Genomic DNA, 19,193 nt, shown 5'->3' with positions numbered 1-19,193 from the left:
ACTCAATTCTGACCTCCAAGAGGAAGTATGAACATGCACATACATGCCCAGACACATACAAATAAATCTTTTAAAAATGCATTATATATTAATATGTGATAATTTAAAAAAAAAAAAAAGCACTTTCAACTTGGGTAGTGAGTACATGCCTTTAATCCCAGCACTGGGAAAGGCAGAGGCCAGCCTGGTCTACAGTGAGTTCCAGAACAGCCAGAGCTACACATAGGAACCCTGTTTCAAAAACCCAAAACCAACCAACCAAATTCTTTTAAGTAGCCACCCTGTGGATACAGCCTAAATCAGAACTTTTACAAAGAAAAATTTTGATTATTATAACAAAGTGTCCCTCTGTAACACTGCTTTGTCAATATATAACCAATAGTTACAAAGGGAACTCTTGGGTGCTACAGCAAGTAAAAAAACACTGATCACAACATCTGGGTAGACACCACTATCTTGTTATTGAACTGTGTGGCAAAACACATACAGGAAACAATAAACAGAAACCTCAGATCTACTTCCAGAAACTAGGAAAGGGAGAGGCAGGAAGGAGCCAAGGACTTCCCTTCCCAGCAGAGACTAGGAGGACTGGACAATTCCCCGGCCTTCTGGTCAGAAGCAGCAGAACTGCATGGGTCTCTGCAGTGTCTGGGGACAGGCCTGACACTAGAACAATTCAGTGCCAGGGACCCCTGTTCAGAGTCCTGGAGTGACCAAGGGCAGACTCAAGGTCAGCAGGGCATCTCTACTGAAAACTGTAAATCCTTCAGTTATTGCCCCATTAAGAGAGAAAGGAAGAAGCCAGGCACGGTACCTCACAAATGCCTTTGATTCCAGCACGTGGGAGGCAGAGGCAGGTGGATCTCTGAAAGGCTGAGGCCAGACTGGTCTACACAGTAAGTTCCTGGACTGCCAGGGCTGTTACACAGAGAAAGCCTGTCTCGAAAAACAAACAAAAGAGCAACCACCACCACCACCCCACCACCACCCCCACCCCAAAAAAGAGAAAAAAGGGAGAGAGAAGAGAGAGAAGGGAGGGAGGGAGGAGGGGACGGAGGGAGGGATGGTTAACAGTGAGCACATGGATTTATAGGTGATGTTTTCCTGGCTTTTTGTTTTCTATTTCCCAGTTTTTTCTATAAACAGGCACTTAAAATTCCTATGGTTTTAATTTGCAGGCAAAAAAAAAAATCACCTAGGAAAATATACTTGTTTTCAGATATAAAAATGTCACCTACTTCTATCTGCAGCGCATATGAAGAACTTACAGTCCATTCTCTCCACACGTCTGAGGGTGTTATGTACCAGCACCAGACATCAGGCAGAGCTGGGGCACGCAAGTATGTTCTCATGATGTGGCAGGTGGGCAAGGGAAGGGTCTGGTGAGGAAGACACAAAGAGACTACATGGCTTTGACAAGCAGGCCTACACTCTGCCTTACCAGTGGCTGAGTCTCTGCCCTACAAAATTAAAAAAAAAAAAAAAAGTTTATCCTTCCAAACTGTGTCTACTTTCCCAGGAAAGCCGTTCCTTCCAACATCACCCACCCCAGTAAGAAGCCTTGATGTCATCCTGCTCTGAAGCCAGAGGAGCACTGGCTCCTGAGTTCACTCACTGTCCCCAGTCCTCAACATCCGCTCCAGTACTGTTCTTCCCATCGGCCAGCTACAGAGGAGAGGCACAGACGCACAGCACGCAAACACAACACAGCACGCTCTTCTCAACCCTCGTCCTTCCGTCCTTCCGTCCGTTTGCAGGGACAGGTCTGTGTTTAGGTACACTGAATTCTGTTGGGGTGGGGGCATTAACTGCCGTCAGGGGTCTGAGGAACAGCGTGAGAGGGCTACAGTGCTGGAGTGCGGTCAGCTCAGGCCCAGTAACTTCTCTGTTCTAGCAAACTTCCCACAGACCCTGCATGGAATCTCAGAGCTGTGATCACATACTGGCAACTCTCAGCTTTTTATCCCTCCTTATCTTTCATTACATTTATGTAACTATGTGTTTGTGTGTGTACATGTGCGCACGTGTCAGAGTGTGAGTTAGCTCTCCTTTCACAATGGATCCAACGTGGCAATTGTACCTGTACTTTCTGAGTCATCTTGCCCATCTATTTCCCTATTAAGCAAACCAACCAGCCAACCAAAAACCTGCCCTTCAGAACCATACTTGAGTATCTGCAGGTTTCTTGAACAAACCAAGTACAAAATGCAACCTTTATCCTCCCTCCATCACTGATCTGGCTCCCTTTCCAGTCTCACTCAATGCAGTGACAGCCAGAACCTTAGACTTGTTAATACCTCCTTCCAACTCAGCTTCTAAAGAGGAACCACAGTAAGTCTCCCAAACATCTCTGTGGCTAAGTGCCCCACTGCTCCTGCAGAGGACCTGAACCCAGTTCCCAGCACCCCATCAGCAGTTCTCAACTGCCTTGAACTCAAGCTCAGAGAACCTGATGCCCTCTTCTGGCCTCCTCAGGCACTGGCTACACGGAGGGGAGGGAGGGAGGAGGAGGGGGGAGGGAGGGAGGGAGGGAAGGATCTTTAAAATTAACCCACAACGATCTGATTATTTTCCATCCCCTCTGCCCCAGGCTGCCTAGACCAGGCCCTGCATGCTCATCCCTCACCTCACACTGCCCTGACGAAAGCTGTTGTCTTGGTTCCCTGATTCTCTGTTGTTTTCTATCCCAAATGGTTTACCTGCCACCCCTGCTGCAGAAATGGCCTATCTCTAGCTCCTTAAGTCTATGGCTTCCTCCCCTTCCTGAGAGGCTCACCTTGAAGCACACCACTTCCTGACAGGACTTCTCACCTGCTAGCTTTAAGCAGTCTGCACTTCCCCCTATACACAGTGGGTGACCATCTGTAGCCAGTAATATGTGTGGGTGCTCTGCCATTTCTACCTCTCTCCTCCAGGAGGGATGGCAAGGGCAGGTTTGATCTGCTGCTGCTGCTGCTGCTGCTGCTGCTGCAGACGCTCAAGGTCTGCTGAATGAGTGAGAGAACTGTCAAGTCTTGTTCCAGCCCCCTACTCTCACCTGGACACTCACCAGAACCTTCTCACTGGTCTCTTCCTTCACTCTGATCTACCTTCTAAAAGTAACACAAGTCCTACAACCCCCCCACCCCCCATCAATGTTAAGTCCAAATCTCCTGGCAGGACCTAAATAATTTGGCTGCAACTCCTCTTTCTGATGACCGCTGCTACACCACCTGGTGGCTTCACTCTGTTGTCACTTGATGTTCTAGTAAATGACTACTGTTTTGTTCTGATTTGTTTGTTTTTTAGACAAGGTCTTATTCTGAAGCCCAGGCTGGGATTCCAAGTGCTGGGGTTCCAGGCACACACCATTATACCTGGTTCCATTTCTTCAGTTTACAGGGTACCCTTGCCTCCTTCCTGCCCTTACAAGTGCCCAAGACCCAGAGCAGTATTATATTCTGGAAGAACTTCTCAAGCCCCTTCATAGAATCTAACTGTTATCTTCCTCGATCCCTATTTTTCTCTAGATAAAGGATCTCTGGCTTCAAATTAGTAATCCTTCTACCTCAGCCCTCAGGCCTCACAATGAGCTACCCCATGCTACCAGGCAAATAAAGGGGTGGGGGGGGAGACCACCTAGAAAGATGCCTCCCTCAGTGGCTAAAAGCTTGCAAAGAACCAGTTCAATTCCCCCTACCCATATGGTGGCTAATAACTGTCTGTAACTGACTGACTAATAGCTGTGAGGTCAGTTTCAGGGGACCTGACACCCTCCTCAGCGCCAAGCATGAATGCAGTACACAGACATGAATGTAGGCAAACCACTCGTGTACAGAAAATAAGTTTAACACAGTCTTTATTTGACACATATTAAAGAGTCCATGTGTTGGGTATGGTGGAGCACATCTTTAATCCCAGCACTTGGGAAGCAGAGGCAGATGGAACTCTGTAAGTTCAAGACTAGTCTGGTCTACAGAGTGAGTTCTAGGCCAGCCTGATGTACATGAGAGAACCGAACGAACAAACACATGCAGTGCCATATGCCACCAGCTCCTCACTGCTGAGGTGGTGACAACATGCCTCAGTCTCCCTGACTGTCCTTAACTCACTGAGCTGCTGAGAAGGCCAGGCTGAGCCTATAACCAGAGAGTTTTCCTGGAATTGATTTCTGGTTCCAGCTCTATCATGATAGCTCTATGAACTTGCTACCTGATGTGGACAGGGCACTTCAGGACCTCTTTGAAGATTTCTTCACCTGTACAGTAAAGACCAACCTCTACCCTCCCATGTACCCATCTCATACTGATGCTGACTGAGCACAGCTGAACAGATACAGGGCCACCTTTTTCCAGCATTCCTGCCACTCTGAGAAACTCGGGCAGCCCCGTGCCTGAGAAATGGATTCATATCACCAAGATTTATGAAGACAATTCACTTTCAACTATAGTGGCAAATGGCACTCAGCCTGGCACTGAAGTCTAAACAGCAGTCCTAGTGTTCTGAATAGCCGTTTTCAACTGTACCCAAGAAGGGCAAACACTGTGCTTGCATCCTTCTGTCCTGCAGCTCCATCATCAAGGCAAGACAGAAGGGGTCTGCCCTGATGTGGCCAGAATATTCTTAAAGGCAATGTGGGCTCCCACTCCCAACCCTCCCCAGTACAGCACACAAACCTTTCTTGTTCTCTAAGTGGCACTCTGTGCCATCCTCAGTCAGAACTGCCTCTGGGTCTTGTTTACCAACAACTTGGCACGGGCTCCAATCCATTCCCAGTCCATCACATGCTCTTTCTTCTACCCAAACACAAAGTCCCACAATGACTCCAACTCCAGCTTCTGTTAACAGTGCAGAGAAGAGCAACTTTGTGCCTCCTACCTTGCCACCACCTTCCTCAAATCCCCATAAAAATAAAAAAATAAAAACCAAATCACTCAGCTACTTACAAATCAGATGACATCAGCAGAAAAAAAATGGGTAAACAGATTCTTTTCTGATTAAGGTTTTTTGTTTGTTTGTTTGTTTTGTTTTTTTAAGGGAAAATGGGGTTAAATAGTTTTTCTCTTCAGCTGTCAATTCAACCCAGAAGGCCCCAGGATGATACTGGATGTGCAGACAGCATATGCTATAAGGACGACAAAGAATCAGAACTGTGGCTGCTGTGTACCAAGGTCGGGGCTAGCCTTCCCCTTTCGAAAATCACTTCTTACAAACTAGAACTGAGAGTACACTCCCGCTCCATGTACATGATACTGAACCAAGGAGCAGGGCAAAGCACACGTCCTTCTGAGTAACAAGGGAGACTGGAGCCAGTGTCCCCCCACCCTCAGCAAGAGCACCGGGTCCCTACCATTTTCTAGGAAAGTCCCACTGAAGCAGAAGAGGAAAAGTACTAAATACACGCTGACATATGGGGAGGTCACACAGCTCAAGTTCCCATCTGAACAGAGCTGAAGATGTGTCTGAAACCCCAGTGCACACAACACTGTAAAACCTGTCTTTTGATTCACTTTTAGGTCTAACCATGTCAAAGGTAATTGTATAAGAAATATTTTCAAGAGCAGAAAGCTACCCCTGAGCTAAATGCCTGTCAAATACACACACAGAAGCTTAAGCTGTAATCTGAGCAGCCTGAGGACGTCACCACCATGTCATTCCATATGTATGAAACTGTCCAATGATGTAAACAATGTCTGGAATTCTGTTTTTTCTTGTTTAAAATATACATATCAAGAGCTGGGTATGGTGGTGCATGCCTTTAATCCCAGCACTTGGGAGGCAATGGCTGAAGGATCTCTGTGAGTTCCAGGCCAGCCTGATCTTCATAATGAGTTCCAGGCCAGTCAGGGCTACACAGCAGGGCCCAGTCTCAAAACAAAACAACAACAAAATCCAAAAATCACATCGTAAATTATCAACATGCTTGTCCTCATGGTACAAGTGATGTATGTGTATGTACACACATGTGCACAGACACATACGCCTGTGGAGACCGGAGATCAACATGCTGCAGCTTCCTCTACTGTTGTATGCCTTTAAAAACAAAACATCAGGGTCACTCACTGAACCTTGGAGCCCACTTGACTCGTCTAGACTAGCTGAGTATGGAATCCCAGGACCCTTCTTTCAGTCTCCACTTCCCAGGGCTGGAATGAAAGATACACGTGGCCATGCCTGGCTCTCTGTGTGGGTGCTGGATATCCAAAGTAACACTTTACCCACTCAGCTGCCTCCCCCAGCCCCATGCAGAAGGGTGTTAAAGTACCTGCTGTAGACAGCTGGCCATTCTCTGTACAAATGCATAGCACAGTTACTCCAAGGGAAAACACAATGAGAACAGTAACCTACCACGTTTAAACCTGCAGAATACTAGGTAAAGTCAGCTGAGCAACTGAAAAAAGGGCAACTGTGAAAAGGCCTGCTCCCTTTGAGTAAGAACACAGAAACTCTTCGGGGATTCTCAACAGCTGAGGGGGAGGCTACTTACTTCCTCATTAAATAGCTTGCTGGTTTCTTTCTTGATTGGGTCTATAAGCTGGACTTGGCCTGCGGAAAAGCCCACTAGGAGAGAGACGCTCTCTGCTGTGGCTGTTAGGTGGTTGAAGTCATGACAAGTGGGCTGTGTTCCTTTGTATATCCTTTTATCTATTGGTTTACTCAAGTCAGCAGCCTGGAGGGAAAGAGAAAAATAATACAATAACAGGACTAAGGTTGAGAAAGCTAAGTTACACTACTTTACATCCCAGTATGAATACAGTTTTTAAACAAAGATTTCAAAAGCTGCTTCAGTTGTGACTTAACTATCACTGCATATTTTACAAAACCAATCTCATCTATGTAGCCAATTAGATATTTAGTCTAACTGTAAAATATTCATTCGTAACTGTCATTTCCACAACTTCCTTCAAATAAATGTAACAATGACTCCTAAATTTCAGAAGGAAAAACCTCTTTGATCCTAAACTCCACATTTCCTAATGCACTCCAGGAGTTCTAACGCATCGAGTCTATCTGCAGTGAGCTCAGGCATGCCCACTGCACCGAACGCCCCTCCTCGGAGGTTCATTACCTAGAGCTACTCAAGAGTGGCCGCAGACTGCCAGCAACTCAGAACGCAAGCTCTCAAGCCTCAGCGCAGACGCTGCCCTAGAGAAAGAAGATGGCAGCAGCCCTGAGCTGTGGTCTCCCAAGCCCCTCAGGTGATCCGAGATGCCCTGCTGGAGTCACAGAAGGCTTCCTTCTCTGCTGCCACCACCTTAAGTCAACATACCCAACGAACCCAGTCTGCTGACCATAAGCAGATGGGGAAAACACAACTAATACATTCCAGGGTCAAAAACAGTTTCTGGCTCCAGCTAAAAGTGACTTTTCAATGGGTTCCCAATTCCCCCCATTAAAAAAAATTTTGTTTTTCTTTTTGATGCAGAGTTTCTGTGTTGCTCTGGCTGTCCTGAAACTCAGTCTGTAGACCAGGCTGGCCTTGAACTCACATAGGTCCACCACCTGTCTCTGCCTCCTGAATGCTGGAATGAAAAGTGTGTGTCTTTTTTTCTTTTCTTTTCTTTCTTTCTTTTTTTTTTTTTTTTTTTTTTTTTGCATTTATTGTGTGCGCACCCCAGGTGGAGGCCAGCAGACAGATACACAAATCAGGGCTCTGCTTCTGCTTCTGGGTCATAGGGATCGAATGCAGATTGGCAGCTTTCCTTTCTTTTGCAAAAAACATATTTTCTTCAAATAGTGTCCATGCAAGCACAGTACACAGGGCTGTTTCTGTTGAATCAGCAAGTCATAACCCTGCCTATGTTTGAAAATCATAGGTGGAGGGCCAGTGAGATGGCTAATGAGCCTCTATCCACCTACACAGACACAGACACATTTAAAGTAAGTAACTAAAAAGGGAAAGGCAAAAGCACAAATGGAGACACAGTCTGTCTCTCTCTCTCTCTCTCTCTCTCTCTCTCTCTCTCTCTCTCTCTCTCTCTTCTTTTTTTCCGGAGCTGGGGACCGAACCCAGGGCCTTGCACTTGCTAGGCAAGCGCTCTACCACTGAGCTAAATCCCCAACCCCGACACGGTCTCTCTTAAGCGTGTCTGTCTATTCTCACTTCCTCTTCACCCCCAAGCATCACTGCACACTCACAGACCCCAATACCCTCTTTCCTTCTAAAGGGGCCTGTGACACTGTATGACTTATTGTGTTTGACACATAAATAACAAATACTTAGTAGAAAAGAGAGCTTCCAAATTGTGACTATGAGTAACTGGAAACTGAGGGTCTGACAGTTAGGACCCAGGAGGGACACGTGGTCCGGGAAGCAATGCCAGCACAAAGAGGGCAGGCTACCTTCCCAGCTCACCTCTAAGGCACAGATAAGGTGCAAACCTTTAACCTCAGCATTTGAGAGGCAAAGGTCAGCAAGATCTCAGAATTCAGGGCCACACAATAAGATCTTGCCTCAAAACACAAACCAACCAAAACCAGTGAGCCTTTCTGTCCCACCAACTCTGTTTTCAGCGTGGAGTAGAGAACAAGGAAACGTGCCCAGGAGACAGCACCGATGTACAGTGAACACTGGGGATTGACCTTGCTGCAGGAGGATGGATGAAGGAAACTGCTGTGCATGGAGGAGACACTGGCCAGCACAAGATGGCTGGATCCTCTGAGGATCAGCAGCAGAAAGCACCTAAGGGACCCATGAGGCTTGAGGAAGACTCCTGCTGGGCCCCAGAGGCTGGGCAAGAACATTGCAGACTGAGGAAACAGCGTGATACTGCATCACACCACAGTGAAGACGGCAGCACCAGGGAAAACGGTGAAACACTACCACTGGCAGCTGGGAAGAAAACTCCCTTCTTAAGATGCAAACCACTCAATTACTGTTTCCAGAACATATTATGTAAGAGTTTGTCTTATACATGTATCATATTTATCACATGCATGTCTGATAAGGCCAGAAGAGGGCATTAGATCCATCTCCTGGAACTGGAATTAGACGGTTGTGTGCCCCAGTGTGGGTGCTGGGAATCAAATCAAAGTCCTCTGGAAGAGCAGCAAATACTTTTAACCTCTAAGCCATCTCTCCAGTCCAGTACTTTTAGTAACTCTCTCTCTCTCTCTCTTTTTTCTTTTTGGACTTTTTGAGAGAGGGTTTCTCTGTGGACCAGGCTGGCCTGCCTAACAAATTTTTAAAAATTAACAACTGGAATCAGGCAGTGGTGGCAAACACCTTTAATCCCAGCAGCTAGGAGACAGAAGACAGAAGCAGGCAATCTTGAATTCCAGGCCAGGCTGGTCTACAGAGCAGTAACAGGATAGCCAGAGCTACATTTTGAGACCCCTGTCTCAAAAGTCAGCAAGACAGATGGATAAGAAAGTTTGGGGGTTTTTTTGTTTTTTGGTTTTTTGTTTTGTTTTGTTTTTTTTAAGATTTATTTACTTAATGTATAGGAGTGCTCTATCTGCATGTGCACCCGTGTGCCACCACAAGAGGGCCTCAGATTCCCATTACAGAGAGTTGTGAGCCCCCAGGTGGTTGCTAGAGATTGAGCTCAGGACCACACACAGCTGGACCCTAGGACACTCCATCTCTCCTGCCTCAGGCTACTCTGCTGTGCAAGCGCCTCTCCCCTAATGACAAACCAGGCACTGTGCTACCTGCCCCAGACAGAGTCACCGTGAAGTCTGCAGAGACTCCACACACACAGAGAGGACTTTTCTAATACTCCGTGGACTCGAGACCTCTGGAGCCTAGCCTAGGCGGAAGAGGAGCTACTACCCAGTCAGCCCGTCGGTTCAAACAGCACGGCTGTCTCCAGATTTTCCTCTCTCAATGGCCCATCACCTAGCTTTGTGTATTTCTGTCCTACTTCCTCCCCACTGTGTGACACTACTTGGGGCTCACACCCCCTTTAGTTCCTTCCTGAGCCAGCCTCTGCCCTGCTTGGGGATCATGACTCTCTGGTAGATGGCTTCCTTAGAACTTTGCAAACTTCGCTGTAAACCCAGCTTTCCCTCTTGACAGCCAGCTTCTTCCTGTCACTTTTTCACCAAAGCAAGAAAGCCCCCTGTTTGCCACACCCCCTCTTCTTTCACAAAGCAACAGTTCTCTCTCCTGAGCACTTCCTACAGAGCAGTCCCACACTAGGAATGTGACACCATTGCTCCATTCCACGTCTGAGAAGAAACTGAGGGGCTGCACAGCCCTGTGTTCTCCTCTACCTCGGTGGACAGAGCCTCTTTCTGCAGCTTTCCTGGGCTATGCCCTTAGTTAGAGTAGTCTCCATGGTCACCTTCAGGAATCCTGTCAGTCACTTTTAAGACCCAATGGTTCTCTTGGCTACTACTCCGTGCTCCCCAATTTATCCAAGTTCCCAAGTATGTCAACAAAGTCTAAATGCTTAAGCACTTGCATGGCTTCAGAATTTTCAGTTCTTCTGGATTTTTTTTTTCTTTTTTTTCGGAGCTGGGGACCGAACCCAGGGTCTTGCTAGGGCCTTGCTCTTGCTAGGCAAGCGCTCTACCACTGAGCTAAATCCCCAACCCCCTGGGTTTTTATTGTACGTGCACAGGTGATCTGCCTGTGTGCACAGCTGTGCCTCATGTGTATGCAACCTGCTGAGGACAGAGGGCATTAGACCCACCGGGACTAGAGCACACATTGCTGTGCCCACCAAGGAGTGAGCCAGGCCCTCTGGAAGGTCACACAAGCTCTTACCCTCTGAGCCTTCTCTCTAAACCCAGGATTACTTTTGTATGTTACCATGACTTAGGATTCAGCTGTGCTTCTGTATGTCCCAAGAGTGGTGTAGGACCAACCCTAAAACTTTCTCATCCAGGGCTGGAGAGACGGCTCAGCGGTTAAGAGCACTGGCTGCTCTCCCAGAGGTCCTGAGTTCAGTTCCCAGCAAGCACACGGGGGGGGGGGGGGGGGGGGGGGGGGTCAGGAGCATCTGTAATGAGATCTGATGCCCTCTGCTGGCACTCAGGTGTACATACACGTACTTAACAACGCCCTTAAGGAATAGAGCTTCTGTATTAAAGGTGTACTATACTGGGCTACAAATCCAGTTTTTGGCTTTCAGCTTCCTAGTTAGTGGTTTCTATACGCTTTGCATCAGAACTGTCAATCATCTGAACTCTTTTGAAAAATAAATTTGTAACAGAGCCAGTTTCTTTAGACTTCCTATCAGTTTTAAGAATCAAGTCACATTTGTTTTCTAGCCTCAACAGAGCATCCACCTCAATATTTACTGAAAGAAATACCAGAGACTACAGTTATTACTCTTGATTGTTTTCAGTGTTAAAAGTGCATGTGAGTTCTGAGTTCTGCATACAGTGTTATCAATCTCACCATATCCATTAGTCTTCAACTTAGTAGACACTTTAAGTGATGCTTTAACAATGCACACTTGCCAGGCTTGCCAGCCCACAGAGCCTAGCACTGAGAGTGGAGGCAGGAAGCCCAAGTGTCAAGGATATCCTTAGCTATAAAATGAGTTGGACGTCACAAAATGAGATCTTGTCACAAAAACAACAGTAAAATTCAAAGCCAGAGGCTAACTTATGCCATATGAGACCTGGCCTGTCTCAAACTACAGAAATCCCAAATCCAAACCAACATCTTTCAATTCAGGCTGAGGCAAGAGATGGATGCATTCCAGGCCAGCCTGAGCTATAGTGTGAAACCCCATTTCAAAAAGAAACAAATGCAAAACAAACCCCACAACTTGGGTACACACTTGCAAGCAGAGCTAAACAGTGAGACCCAGTCCTTAAAACTCAGGAGGCTGGAGAGGGCTCAGAGGTTAAGAGCACTGGCTGCTCTGGCAGAGGACCTTCGTTCATCCACACAGTGGCCCACACATCTGTAACTCCAGCCTCAGGGAAACCGACATTCTCTTTTGGCCTCCTCAAGCACAAGCCAGCCATATATTCTTTTTCTGTGCCCACTGTGCCCAACTAGGTCAAGCCCTCACACAGATAGATAAAAACTTGAATGAACTAAGATAACCCTACTAGGTGATTGGAGCCACCTACCAAATTCTACAAGAATTCTTTAATAATTCCGACTTCTCTCTTCCTTGGGCCACAGATTGTGGATTCTTTTCCTGATGAGGAATTGTTCTTTTCAGCTCACACCTCTACCCTGCCTGTCTGGCTCCCTGGGGAATGCTGCTAAGCCAACAGAGTATTGTCAGGGGGCAGCCTAGCTCCCATGGCTCAGTGGGTACCCCCGGACTCGGGCCTGTGTGTCGTCAGCACCACAACCATGCCACATCATGTGGGCCTGCGCTGAGCTTTCTTTGAGGGAACTCACTAGCAGATCCTCTGCGTGTCCAGAGCATCTCATTTGGTATGAAAAACATCTGACTACTTTGTGAAAAAAATGTGTTAAAGGAAGGATCCTAAATGTGTTATGGGAGCAGCACAAAGGATAAATGTAAATTTTATTCTCCTTCCATCCACATTTGGGAGAAACTTCAGGACAAACCAGCATTTTTCCAAGACAAGACTAAAATGTGCTTTTATTGCCAAGTTTAACAATTAAATGCTCAAATGAAGAGAGTATGCTTTGTATTCTTTGCCTGTAACCACTCTTCTCACACCTAATCCCACTCCTTCCCTCTGAAATGCTTTGCTCTAGCACTCCCTGCTCAAATGACAGTGTCAGGGTTCACCTAATGCCTGCCCATCCCATCCTGGCCCAGCATGGCTCAGTCTCTGTGGTGGATTAACAGACTTGGCCCCCTACACTCATATGTGCGAATGCTTAACCCATAGGGAGTGGCACTATTAGGAGGTAGGACCTTATTGGAGGAAGTTTGTCACTGTGGAGGTGGGGCTTTGAGGTCTTAAATGCTCAATTATGCCCAGTGTGAAACACATCCAGACCCTCCTTTCTGCCTTCAGATCAAGGTGCAAACCTCTCCGTTCCTTCTGTGTCTGCTTGGATGCCACCATGCTTCCCGCCATCATATTAATGGACTGAACCCCTGAAACTGTAAGCCAGCCCCATTTAAATGTCTTCCTTTGTGAGAGTTGCTGTGGTCATGGTGTCTCTTCACAGCAATGGAAACCCTAGTTTAGACAGCATCCCTAAGTCTACAGCAGTTTCCTTCTACCCTCTCCTATCCTGTCCAAGTAATCTCATACAAACCGCCAGGTTCATACTGAAGACTCCCTAGGTCACTCTCATATAAAACTTCCAGGGCTGTTTTTGCAAGACAGGACGGTTCAGCCATCCCAGCTCCCAGTGGGCTTTTTGCCTGTGCGGGCGTGCCTGCCTTATACTCCAATTTCTACCTAGAAACCTTTCCCTACTGCAGCTTCCACACAGATCTCCCTTGTCCTGCACAGCACTGCTTCCTTTCATCAAGGTGGTCTTTCCTCTGACCTTCAGAGTAGTTTAACATACTCCATACACTGTGAAAGTCCAACTTGCTTTTTAAAAAGTTCAATAAAATGGTCAGAAGGCTGCCACATCAAACAGCCTGAACAGATCTCTAAAAAATAAAAAATAAAAAAAGGGCAGGAAGTCAAGTGGTACCAACGGTCACCATTATGTCACTCTGAACATCTTTAGAATGGTGCTTTATCCTATCCTTTGTATCTTTATGACCATGTTAGTGTGTGTTTGTGTGATAGGGGTGGAAAGACAACTAGCGCCACAGTACATCTGCTGAGGTGAGAGGACAGCTCTGCGGCATTCCTCACAGGTTGTAGGCTTGCACTCATGCACTGTTGCCCACTGAGGTGAGAGGACGGCTCTGCAGCATTCCCAGCATTCCTCACAGGTTGCAGGCTTGCACTACATGCACTGTTGCCCACTGAGCAATCTCTGGCCTCTACTATCATTCCTCCTGATCACATCTCAGATCAGAAGGATAAAAATGTCCTTTCCAAGGTCACAAAAAAACACCTACTTGGTGGCAGGGAGGGATGAGCTACAGACATGTTATCTTAAAACACGAAATCCAACATAAACTGCCTTCTAAGGATTGTTCCATAGTTTTAACTTAGGCTTGAGGTTTCTAGTGCCTATCAAGAATTTGTACAGTCCAATGCCTGGGGCTGGCCTACTGGTCGATATATTCTAGAACTGGAGAAAAACTAAAGCTTTCTATCTGAGTTAGGGTTTTATTGCTGTAAGAGACATCATGACCAAAGGAACTCTTAAAAAGGAAAACATTTAATTGGGGCTGGCTTGCGTTTTAAAGGTTTAGTCCATTACCATTATAGTGGGAAACATGGCAGCATCCTGGCAGACATGGTGCTGGAGGAGCCAAGAATTCTATGTCTTGATCTGAAGGCAGCTAGGAGGAGACTGGCTTCTACCGGTAGACAGGAGGGAGCTCGCTTCCACACTGGGTTGAGCTTGAGCACAGTAACACACTTCCCTCAAAGGCCACACCTCCTAATAGTGCCACTTCTCATGAGCCAAGCTTATTCAAACCACCACACTTTGTAAGCCACAGAGCATTCAGAGTCTAAGTGAGACAATTGCCTAGTGACAAAAATACCACACAGACATTCTCAAGTATGTTCACTACCTCAATCTCTAATACAGAGAGGCAAATGGATAACACACAAACAATAGCTGTCGGGCATTGTGCAGATGTCACTTGTCCTTGAGGCAGTTTAATCTTGTAAAGTGCCCACACAATTCACCTTTCTCACGGTTCCTTCAGTTCAACAGTCACATCCAAATATCTGCATGATTAGCATTAACACTGTGTAAAGAACTTGGGAGGCAGAGGCAGGTGGATGATTTCTGTGAGTTTAAAATCAGCTTGATCTACAAAGTGAGTACCAGACCCAAGGCCACACAGTGAAACCCTGTTTCCAAAAACAAACAACAACAAAAAAGCCACTATGTAAAGACCCAAGTACTTGTATGAGACAGACAGACAGACACACACACCACACACACACACACACACACACACACACACACACACACAGCATCCATGGATGTGTGTATCTACATATATATCAGCAAATTAAGACATCAGTAGGCTTGGACTTACTTATGTCAGCAGGAATAATAATGCCAATCAACTACACAGTCTCAGTGTTTCAAGGGTCAGCATCTTGTCTACATTACTAACACTCTCTCCTAATAGTGGGCCTGGCACACAGAAAGTGTTACTGAATGTTTGTAACAGAAAAGAATAAAAAAAAGAAAAGAAAAGAATAAAGGAAAAGGAGCCAAGAGATCTAGAAGAGACTCAGATACAAACACAATCCTTTTGCTAACTAAAACGCTACAACTAACTACCTTCTTGGGTATCCATCGATAAAAACAGAAAACCAAACAAACAAAAAACCTCCTCAAACCCCACACCAGCTCCACCACTGGAGGAGCCTTTAGAGTCTGCAGTACTCTGTGCTACAGCTCTTGACCCAGCACCCGAAGCTATGGAGCAGCTACTACTGCAGCTCCTATGCCATAACCAGGGAAACAGCATTAGGTATAGAGGAACAAGGGAGAGAGACATGGCAGGCTCAACTGTCCCCCAATGGTGGCATTTAATTCTAAACCTCCATCTCTGTGTGGCTGTGCCCTAAGGTAATCAGCTGTTCTACTCTTGCTCAGTTTAGCCCAGATGCCAGACCCACCTTCTAATGAAGGCACTGATCTCACTACAGTGGGGTGAACAGGTGTGGTTCCGAACGTAGTCCCTGGCACTTAAAAGGCACAGGAGTAGTTAATTCTCCTTGTGAACACATAAAGACTAACTGTCTTAAAGGCCTGTAGACAAACTATAAATGAAGAAAACCCAGCTAGTTATTACTGACCTACATTTTGGCATGCTTCCTTTCCAGAACATGACAGTGCTTTCCCTCCTTAGTTTCCTCCAGAGCCATTCACTTTCCCCAAAACAAATGTTTGGCAAGGTGCCCGCTAGCATGCTCTGATGAGCTGACCTGGGATGAGTGCTTACCACAAGCCAGAGGTTTCAAATGTGCAGCAGCAGCAGCAGCATGGCCGTGAGCAGTAGGGCAGGGAACCAGGTGGACGAAGAAACAAAACAATGAGCTAAAGAGCAAAGGCAATGAACCCCATGTCAGCAGACGTGAGGAGCCATCACCTTTCTGTCAGCCTCTAATGGGAAGAGATGGGTGCTCACAAAAGGCACAACGGTTTGAAGCAACAGTATCCAGAAGGGCTCCTTAGGGAGGACAGGTGACAGCAGGGGAAGAGGCTGAGGGTTAGGAGAGCAAACCGGTGGCATCTTCTCCCAGGCCTTGCACTGTTAGCAACTGTCTGCTAAGATGACAAGCTTCTGTTGTTATCATATGCCATTTTTCACAAGGCAGCTTTTCACTAAAACAAACCAAACTGTTAACAATATAAAATCTACTCCTTTTTCTCTCAGAATAGTTTTTCTTCTAAGTTCTTTTGTCCACACCCCCAACCCTCCTTATTTTTCTTTGTTTAATGAGTCTCTTTATATAGCCCAAGCCAACTTGAAACTCAAGAGTGTTCTGCCTCTGCCTCGCAGACGCTGGGAATATTCTAGGCATGAGCCACCTTGCCCAGGTACAGGGCAGGGTTTTTTTGTTTTTTTTTTTTGTTTTTTTGTTTTTTTTTTTTCGGAGCTGGGGACCGAACCCAGGGCCTTGCGCTTCCTAGGCAAGCGCTCTACCACTGAGCTAAATCCCCAACCCCCAGGGCAGGTTTTTAATGACTATAGTAGCTTCTAAACTGCACCTCTACCTCCTCATTCTGAGCCATTTTGTGTATAGATCCCTGCTCATCACAGAAAGAGCCACTCACTACAAATCGTTGTCCTGGTGTCTCACTTAGGCTAATGAAATACTAATTTCTTCATTAAAGAAAAACTATGAATAAACATTAGATAAATTCAATTTGCACATATTCTGACACCAGATCTCATCACATTAAAATGCTGTCATATTCAAATGACCTATTTTTAATAAACCCTTCTGTTAAATATGCACAGTTCTATTCCAAACAGGACTGCCAATATCTCAAATGAAAGGAAAGAAAATGCTTTTATTTTTACAAAAGATACTCACTTTAAACTCTGAGAAAATAACTATTTTGTAGGATATGATGGGTTATACCTATAATCTCAACATGTTGGACATTGAAGCACTAAGACTGCCATAAATTCAAGGTCACCCTGAACTATATAATGAGTTCCAAGCTAGCCTGGGCTACAGTATGAGACTGCTTTATACCATCTAAACCAACCAACTAACCAACCAAGCAACCAAGCAAGCAGGGTAGAGACAGAACACAGTCCACAGGGTATTTGTCCAGCAAGCTCAAAACTCAGGTTTGACTCCAACATAAAGAGGGATCGATAACACTTAAAATACTAGCACTTGAAAGTTCAAGGTCATCCTTAGCTATCAGACTGGACTGGGGAGTAGGGAAGCATTTTTAAGGCTCTCCCTGAAGAAGCTGGGCATGCTAGCACACACCGATAATCCCAGGTGCAGCCCCAGCACCCAGGAGGCAAAGACAGGTGTGCTGCAGCAAGTCCAGGCCAGCCAGGGCTTCACAGGGAAACCCTGTCTCAAACAAGTCACACAACGACAGTTCCCAATAAATCAATAATTAAGTTCTCCCCTGAAAGAGGCATGAAGAAGGAAAGTCTGCACCTTTGTAAAAGTGCTAAGATAGCGGTGGTCAATTAAAGACATCAAGAATCAGGAACTGGTCAGGCATAATGACACATGCCTTTAATCTCAGCGCTAGGGAGGTAGAGGCAGGTGAATCTGTGAGTTCTAGGCCAGCCTTGTCTTCAGAGAAAGATTCTATATCAAACAAACAACTAGTCAATCACCAGGTAACAGTTCCTACAGGCTGCTTACATGTCAGGCTGTTGTTTTCTTTTTTTTTTTGGTTCTTTTTTTCGGAGCTGGGGACCGAACCCAGGGCCTTGTGCTTCCTAGGTAAGCGCTCTACCGCTGAGCTAAATCCCCAGCCCAGGCTGTTGTTTTCTTGACCTTTAGACAAGCCTTAGGATTATTATACGTGGCAAAGCACATGGGTGATTTTTTTTTACATTTTCCAATTCAAGTTGCTGAGTAACACAAAGCAATCCTCCATTCCCGTGTTATGTGGCAGCCTTCAGTCTCCTTCCAGTTCTTACCCTACAGGAAAGGGGGCCCAGGGCCGGGTGGTGGCCAGCTTGTCTCACAGTGCTCACAATCACACTTTCTCTACAGGACATGAGCTCTGTGTGACGGTGCACCTGTGGGAGTCAGTTTCTCCTTCCACCACCAAGGCCCTAATGGGCTCGGTGGCAAGAGCTCCACATACTGTGCCATCTCAAAGCAGCATGCTTTTAGCCTTTAACCGCAGCAGGCTAACGTCATCTGTTTTCTTTGCCTTTCTTCGGGTTTTTGTTGTTTTTTGAGATAGGGTCTCTCTAGGTGGAGCTCTCTCTGTACAGACCTGACTGGCCTCCGACACAGAGTCTGTGTGAGTGTGGAGATGAAAGCACATGCCCTAACACAGCCGTCTCTTTCAGTTTTCTGAGACAGTGTCTTGCTACATAGGCCAGGCGTGAGGTCTTGCACTCTCAAGAATCCTCCTGCCTCAGAATCCTGAGAACTGGTCCCTGTTTTTGTGTTGTTGCTGTTTTGTTTCGAGACAGGGTTTCTTTGTGTAGCCCTGGCTGTCCTGGAACTAGTTCTGTAGACCAGGCTGGCCTAGAACTTACAGAGATCGCCTGCTTCTGCCTTCCGAATGCTGGGATTAAAAGAGTATCCCGCCATTGCTAGCTCAGCCATACTTTCTTTTGTTTTTTAAACTTTTTATTTTTTTTTAAGATTTATTCATTTATTATATATAAGTACACTGTTGCTTTTTTCAGACGCACCAGAAGAGGGCATCAGATCCCATTACAGATGGTTGTGAGCCACCATGTGGTTGCTGGGAATTGAACTCAGGACCTCTGGAAGAGCAGTCGATGCTCTTAACTGCTGAGCCATCTCTCCAGCCCCCTCAGCCATACTTTCTATTACAAGGAATTCTAGATTTAACTCTGAAACGCGTGCATGCATGCGTGCATGCGTGCGTGCGTATGTATAGAGCCGTGCGTCCTTCTGGCTCTTACGCTCTCCCCACCCACTCTCGGCAGTTGGTTTCTCAGCCTGAGGGTCAGGAGTTGTGCTGTCAATGTGTCTCTTGGCACTGGGTTCCACAACTCTGCATTTTCATTGGTTGCAGATTT

At 46.3% G+C, this 19,193-nt stretch overlaps 1 protein-coding gene across 22 annotated transcripts in view; it reads right to left on the bottom strand.

The window, feature by feature from the left end:
- Positions 1–19,193, bottom strand: part of Wdr20 (WD repeat domain 20) — a 69,131-nt gene that overhangs the window by 20,865 nt on the left and 29,073 nt on the right. For 10 of the 22 annotated variants that reach the window (NM_001100894.1, XM_087553536.1, XM_087553540.1 and 7 more), the window contains 1 exon segment: positions 6,467–6,649. The exons of 4 other annotated variants lie outside the window; for them this stretch is intronic. In NM_001100894.1, the coding sequence (NP_001094364.1) occupies positions 6,467–6,649 (183 nt within the window). 22 annotated transcript variants of the gene reach the window in all.

This window comes from Rattus norvegicus, chromosome 6 (genome assembly GCF_021556685.1).
Source record: "Rattus norvegicus strain SHRSP/BbbUtx chromosome 6, alternate assembly SHRSP_T2T, whole genome shotgun sequence".
In the NCBI taxonomy this organism is placed as follows: Eukaryota; Metazoa; Chordata; class Mammalia; order Rodentia; family Muridae; genus Rattus; species Rattus norvegicus.
This window is presented reverse-complemented; position numbering and strand designations above follow the sequence as displayed.